Source organism: Otolemur garnettii, unplaced genomic scaffold (assembly GCF_000181295.1).
Source record: "Otolemur garnettii isolate 467f Iridium unplaced genomic scaffold, OtoGar3 scaffold00138, whole genome shotgun sequence".
NCBI classification, from domain to species: domain Eukaryota; kingdom Metazoa; phylum Chordata; class Mammalia; order Primates; family Galagidae; genus Otolemur; species Otolemur garnettii.
The window spans coordinates 2,681,107-2,688,540 of NW_003852533.1; the positions used below are offsets into that span (position 1 = coordinate 2,681,107).

At 41.1% G+C, this 7,434-nt stretch overlaps 1 protein-coding gene across 1 annotated transcript in view; it reads left to right on the forward strand.

Moving 5' to 3' along the window:
* Positions 1–7,434, forward strand: part of XPOT (exportin for tRNA) — a 46,876-nt gene that overhangs the window by 8,460 nt on the left and 30,982 nt on the right. Inside the window, 6 exon segments of the mRNA XM_023518413.1 lie at positions 1,494–1,550; positions 1,900–1,969; positions 3,598–3,816; positions 5,203–5,387; positions 5,493–5,684; positions 6,656–6,659. Of these exon segments, the coding sequence (XP_023374181.1) occupies positions 1,494–1,550; positions 1,900–1,969; positions 3,598–3,816; positions 5,203–5,387; positions 5,493–5,684; positions 6,656–6,659 (727 nt within the window).

Below are 7,434 nucleotides of genomic sequence, written 5' to 3' on the forward strand. Positions count from 1 at the left end.
TGGAGGTTGCTGTGAGCTGTAATGCCACGGCACTCTACCCAGGGGGATAGCTTGAGGCTCTGTCTCAAAAAAAAAAATTGAGTTACTTTATTCTTGCAAAAGGAGTACCACTGGCATGATGAGGGATGGGGAAACAGGTGGTCTGCGGACAGCTCAGACATGTGGGCAGAAGTCCCTGGGTTAGTTAGCAGACGGCCTTTTGCTGGGCTTCTCAGTATGTGGTGCCCAAAGTCCACATTTTACATGTGAAAATGAGTGCTTCAACTTAGTGAGAGTCGGCTTCAGAAACATTTACTGTATGTCTTAAAGTAAGTACAAGCTGGCTTTTAAGTAAAGGCTTCCTGTAGTTTATTGTTTTTTTAGTGGAAAATCTAAAGGCTCAGTGTCATCCCTAATAAGAATAGAAACCCAGGGGTGGCACCTGTGGCTCAATGGATAGGGCCCTGGCCCCATATACTGAGGGTGGCACGTTCAAACCCAGCCCCGGCCAAACTGCAACAGAAAAATAGCCAGGCATTCTGGCAGGTGCCTGCAGCTACTCAGGAGGCTGAGGCAGGAGAATTGCCTAAGCCCTGGATTTAGAGGTTGCTTTGAGCTGTGTGACGCCACCACACTCTACGGAGGGCAATAAAGTGAAACTGTCTCTACAAAAAAAAAACAAAACAAAAAACCTGAGGTCTCAGAAAAGATGTTAATTAAGCTTAACTTCACAAAGTTTAAAAAGAGTACTTCCATCTTCCTGGGTGGGGTTTTATGTTGAATTATAATTCATGGAGTCCAAATTAAGAGAAGGTCTCCAACTTGGACCAGTTACTCTTTTATGTAGGAAAACTTGTTCCATGATAAAGCCTGGCCCCAACCAACTATCTTGAATGAGCAGACTGGACTCTAAAGGGTCTTTGTGCGAGTTCATCCCAGCCCTGCAGCACTCCTGGGAGATAGTTGGAAATGGATAATTAGTGAATGTTAATTTTTGCCCCATCCTGTGAGGGCAGTGCGTCCTGTATGAACTTTGAGACTGGACTCACAGACCACATGGCTTGGTTTGGATTTGGCCTCAGTAGAACTCACTGGCCTTTAACTGGGACTTGGATGACTGTCTGCTTTGACTCAGTCTCTGGCTGTTCTGCTGTTTATCATTTTACACTTAACCTTCATATTTATTATAAAATGCAGCCTTGTTCCAGGAATCCTACCATCTCAGATTTAGAAGGACTGCCTTCTGTTTACAAAGCACTATGTTTAAGGTGTACTTTGGTTCATTTTGGTTATTTTGCTTGCCAGATTTAATGGAAATACTGAATGTTGTATAATAGAGTTTTCTTAGCTTTTTAAGTAAATGGATTTTAATGTCATAAAAAGATACCAGTAAGTAGGAAACAAGCCAGGGGTGCCTTGAGAAACTTTTATGTTGTATTCATTAATGTTTTGCTTTTGATTTGTTTTCTTTGATTTATATTCTGCTTATCTAATTTCCGTTTTTTCTTTTTCAGTGATGATCACATAAAATTTTTCTGCTTTCAAGTACTAGAACATCAAGTTAAATACAAGTAAGGCTTTTCTCACTGTATTGACCGAGGTTTGTGCGGAGAGGCCATCTTTTCATTTACTTTAAGTTGTATCCAGGTTATGGATTAGTGTTGCTGTATCCCAAAATCATGGATGCATTTCCTTGAAAAATCACATAGCTTTCATTTTGTTTCAACATGAGCAGAACCTCAAGTCAAACAAGGATTGATAGTGATTTCACACTTGCTGCTCTCACCCTTGTCTCTAAAGCAGTGAGGAGAGAGGCATCAGTTAGTTTTGGGGGATGGAGAGCTATGCAAATTTCCCTTTCAGACACAACCATGGACACCAAATACAGCCATTTTCCTTTTTTTTCTCTATTTTGAACAGATACTCAGAACTAACCACTGTTCAGCAACAGCTGATTAGGGAGACGCTCATATCCTGGCTTCAAGCGCAGGTAAAAATAGTAATTTCATTCAGTACCCCCAATGACCAGATATTTAAACTCATGTTTTTGCAAGAGTTTGCAAGCTTATTGCAAAGGTTTAATCATTTATCCTCTATTTGATCCTATAGCTTTTTTTAAAGGTGTTTTTTTGGTTGTTTTTGTTTTCTTAGAGAGTCTTATTTTGTCACTCTGGATAGAGTGCTGTGGCATCATACTTGACAGCAACCTCAAACCCTTGGGCTCAAGTGATCCACTTGTCTATAGCTTTGACTATAGGCCACCTGCCACAACGCCTAGCTATTTTTGGAGACAGAGTCTGGCTCTAGCTCAAGCTGGTCTCAAACGCCTGAGCTCTGATGACCCACCCGCCTCCCAGAGGGTTGGGATTATAGGTGTGAGCCACTGCATTCAGCTTTAAAGGTGGTTTTGAAGATCATGGGTAGATAGAAACTTATCAATAATTTAAAATTATATCAATAGAAACCTGTTATATGTCCCATGAGACATTATAGAAACTTTGGTTTTAAGATTAATTTGAGTTTTTTGTTGTTGTTGTTGTTGTTATTGTTTGTTTTTTTTGAGGTAGAGTCTCACTTTTGTCTCCCTGAGTAGAGTGCTGTGACATCATACCTCACAGCAACCTCAAACTCTTGGGATCAAATGTTCCTCTTCCCTCAGCCTTCCAAGTAGCTGGGACTACTGCCAACCATCACAACTCTCAGCTATTTTTTAGAGACAGGGTCTCACTCTGGCTCAGTCTAGTCTTGAACTCTTGAGCTCAAGCAGTCCACCTGCCTCAGCCTCCCAGAATGCTAGTATAGCGTGAGCCACGGCACCTGGCCATTAATTTGGTTTTTTAACTACTTGACAAAAGCAGCTTTTCTGTTTGGCTCTTAAAGGTAGACCCTTCTGAATAGCCTCTTTATAAGATCCCTTTTCAAAGGGCCTGTGGAGTTCTCTGTTCAACACCCACATGTTCTTTTGGGTTAAATTTAGCTAATCTTAATATATAAAGTAGTTGCATAGCTGGAGTTTTTATTTTTGTTTAAGAGCAAGCAAATAGAAGAAAAATAATCTTTTTTTCTTAGAAGAAGTGGTAGGAACTAGTAAAATGCTGCCCATGACTGGGCATGGTGGCTCAAACCCTTAATCTCAGCACTCTGGGAGGCTGAGCTGGATAGATCACTGGAGCTCAGGTGTTCAAGACCAGCCTGACCAAAGGCAAGACCTCATCTCTACTAAAAATAGAAAAACTGACCTGGCATTTTAGGCATCTGTAGTCCCAGCTACTCAGGAGGCTAAGGCAGGGGGATCGTTTGAGCCCAGGAGTTTGAGGTTGCTGTGAGCTGTGACGCCACAGCACTCCACCAGGGTGACAGTAGAACTCTGTCTCCAAAAAACCAAACAAATCGCTGCCTGTGAAACTTCACTGTGAGGGTGAAGAGTGAGGAGTGCTGGCTGTGGTGACCTGTGTTCTTGTTCTGGCTGGTCACTTAAGTGCTGGGATGATTTGAAGCATGTTTGTTGCACAGCTAGTCTGGACCCTGTACAGTCAGGTGGGGTTTTGCCTTTTAATGACAATGTGTTTCTGAGTGTTTTCAGTGCGTTGAGTTTCATGGACTGTTTCTGTTTGTCAGATGCTGAACCCCCAACCAGAGAAGACCTTTATACGGAATAAAGCAGCCCAAGTCTTCGCCTTGCTTTTTGTTACAGAATATCTCACAAAATGGCCCAAGTTTTTTTTTGACATTCTCTCAGTAGTGGACCTGAATCCGAGGGGAGTAGATCTGTACCTCCGAGTCCTCATGGCCATCGACTCCGAGCTGGTGGACCGGGATGTCGTGCACACGTCAGAGGCAAGTCGGGAGGGAGCCCCCGGCTTCAGGTGGCTGTGTGGGTGTGAGGCAGTAGGTGTAAGAAAAGGAGCAAGAAATCTTTTTTTTTTTTTTTGAGACGGAGCCTCAAGCTATCCCCCTGGGAAGAGTGCCATGGCATCACGCTCACAGCAACCTCCAACTCCTGGGCTCAAGCGAGTCTCCTACCTCAGCCTCCCAAGTAGCTGGGACTACAGGCACCCGCCACAATGCCAGGCCATTTTTTGGTTGCAGCCATCATAGTTGTTTGGCAGGCCTGGGCTGGGGATTCGAACCCACCACCTTAGGTATATGTGGCTGACGCCTTAGCCGCTTGAGCCACAGGCGCCGAGCCGAAATCCTTTTATTTTTGAGGTAAACTTCCTTAGTGATTATTAAGTTACTCAATGTTCTGAATTTTGTTTTATAAAGGAACTTAATTTTTTTCCAATAAAGGTTGGAAGTAAAGTACTGGATTCTTTTTAACTAGGCGATACTTTCTCCAGTGAAATACATTAACTTGTTTTCTCCTAAGCGTTTGTTGAGAATGCCGTTTGTACTAAATGCCGCTGTGTGGTCCCTGGAGAAGGAGAAGCATTGCGTGTGAAGGATCAGTGCTGGCTGCTTCTGTCTTCTCATCACATAGTTAGTTTAAGTACTTTTGTTGTTGGTGTTGGAGTTTGGCCGGGGCCAGGTTTGAACCTGCCACCCTTAGTATATGGGGCCGGCACCTTACTCACTGGAGCCGTAGGTGTTGCCCATACTTTAAGTATTCTATTTACGTAATGACAAATAATTTTTCACATCCTTAAGATTTTTTTTTTTTTAACTGAGGCAATAGTCTCACTCTGTCACTCAGGCTGGAGTGCAGTGGTATCATCATTGCTCACTGAAACCTCAGACTCGTGGGCTCAAATCATCCTCCTGTCTTAGTCTCCCAAGACAGCAGGACTGCAGGCATGCATCAGTACACTGGGCTTTTATTTTTTGTAGAGATGGAGTCTTGCTCTTGCCCAGGCTGATCTCAAACTCTTGGCCTCAAGCAGTCTATCTGCCTTGGCCTCCCCAAGTGCCAGGATTACAGGCACGAGCCACAGCACCCAGCAAATGCTTAAACTTCCTCAGGAATGCCTATTTGTAGTTTGTATTTAAGAAGAAATTACACAAAGAGGAAATAGAGAGGAAATAGAGGGAATCCCAGGATATGATTTTAAAGCCGTTAAATAGGAAATATTGGTAGGGGATGTGCTGACAGGTCTGGAGGCCTCATGTTGAGGAAATCACTGTGTGCACCTGTGTTCACGTGGAGCCTTTGTGTTGTGAGAATACGCTGTGTGTTGGTTTTGGGAGGTTATCCATCTCCTATGTTTTGTTTTGTTTTGTTTTTAGGAGGCTCGTAGGAATACTCTCATAAAAGATACCATGAGAGAACAATGCATTCCAAATCTAGTGGAATCGTGGTACCAAATATTACAAAATTATCAGTATACTAATTCAGAAGTGACCTGTCAGTGCCTTGAAGTAGTTGGGGCTTATGTCTCCTGGATAGACTTGTCTCTGATAGCCAATGATAGGTGAGTATGCTTGGAATTCCTGCCGAGTATAAACTTGTAAAACGCAGTGTCTGAAATGCATGAGTTTGAAACTGTCTTAATAATTTTATTCCCCCATTACCCCAGGTTTATAAATATGCTGCTAGGTCATATGTCAATAGAAGTTCTACGGGAAGAAGCATGTGACTGTTTATTTGAAATTGTAAATAAAGGAATGGACCCTGTTGATAAAATGAAACTAGTAGAATCTTTGTGTCAAGTGTTACAGTCTGCTGGATTTTTCAGCATTGACCAGGTCAGTAAATTTCTATATAAAAAGTTGTGAAAATTATTAGAACAAACTAGAATAGGTAGTAAGTTAAATATAATGTTTAGTAGCCTTTTTTTCTTTTTTTCCCTCCCTAAATGTTAGAAACTCTCTTTGAGGTTATAACAATGAGCACGTGTCTCTGGAAAGCCGTGGTTCTCAGGACCATTTGCCGTGGAGACTAGAGTGCACTAGTTCTTAAACTTGAGGGTCTGGAGGGAGGTCGCAGATGTGGGTTTCTTAGAAGCTCCTAGATGATACTGACACTGTTCATCTGTGGACCATATATGGAATAGCAAAGGACCTGACTGTTTAAACAAATGGCAGTGCGTTTTGGCCAAACTTAGACTCAGGAATCATAAATGTTGCACGTCCATCATACTTTTAAGTCTTTACACTTTTGAGCTGTTAACAATTTAACCCCGGGCGAGTGAGCGCTCAAAGTTTGGTAAACTAGTAATTTAGAAAGATAACTTCAAGGTTTTAATTTTAATTTTTATTATGACAGAGATAAAGAATTTCTAAGACATATTTGCATTACTGCTCTGTTGGTAATATGGCTTTAATGTTTTTCTTGGTCAATTGTAGCATTATCTTAGTTTTGTTTTTTGAGACAGTCTCACTATGTCGCCCTTCGTAGAGTGTCATGGCATCACAGCTCACTGCAGCCTCAAACTCTTCGGCTTAAGTGATAGTCTTGCCTCAGCCTCCCAAGTAGCTGGGACTATAGGCACCTGCCACAACGCCCGGCTATTTTTTGGTTGTTGTTGCAGTTGTCATTGTTTGTTTAGCTGGCCTGTAGCATTATCTCAGATTTCTAATGTCTGTCTTAATTACTGGTAAAAGATGTGAATAAATGGTGGCATACTGCAGGGGATTAGCATAAGGGTAATTAACAGAAATAATCTGAGTTTGAGTTTTGATTCCAACACTGGTAAGACCTAGGGCAGGTAATTGTGATGGCAGATCTATGTCCTTGCAGGATAGTAGAGGCACAAATTATACAGCACTGAAAGGACTGTGTGAATTTTTTTTTTATACCAAACTGTAAATTCTTTTATTAACAGGCATTATAAACAGATAATACTAATCTTATTTAAAAACCATGAGTGCCACACCAGTGAATATATACAGCTTATGAATAACTTAAAAAGTATTTCCCATTTTAAAAGGCAAACATAGCATACAAAACCTACACTAAACAAAGAAGCTATAATATGAATACATGATTGATGTGTCTAAAATGATATATATACAGTACAGAATTAATGTTAATTATGTGATCAGTACATTTTTCTATATGATTCCCTTCATGCTTCACTTTCCTCAGAAACTGAATTCTGAACTTGCTCTTCAAAAATTGGTACAATCAGGTTATACTTGGACATCAAATTATATTTCATCACAAATTTAGTAAACCAATGACACAAAAATGTTTCATTTTCATATTCATCAAATATCTGCCGGTGATGAAAATAAAGCATGTGAAAATATTCTGTAAATCCTACGGCATACTGATCTTAGGTTTTCTACAGATGATTCCTTTATGCTAACCCTGCTGGGAAAATATTTATTGCTATTCAGAAGACATGCAGCACCATCAAGTGTGTGTCTACTATAGTCTATAGCAGGACACTCTTTTGGAGTTTTATGAGCTGCACAAAGGAAAATCCATTGTTCAGTTGCTGTCATTTGAGTCCAAGTATCTGGATGGCATTCACTCTGAAGTCTGACAGCAAAAATCCATTGTTCAGTTGCTGT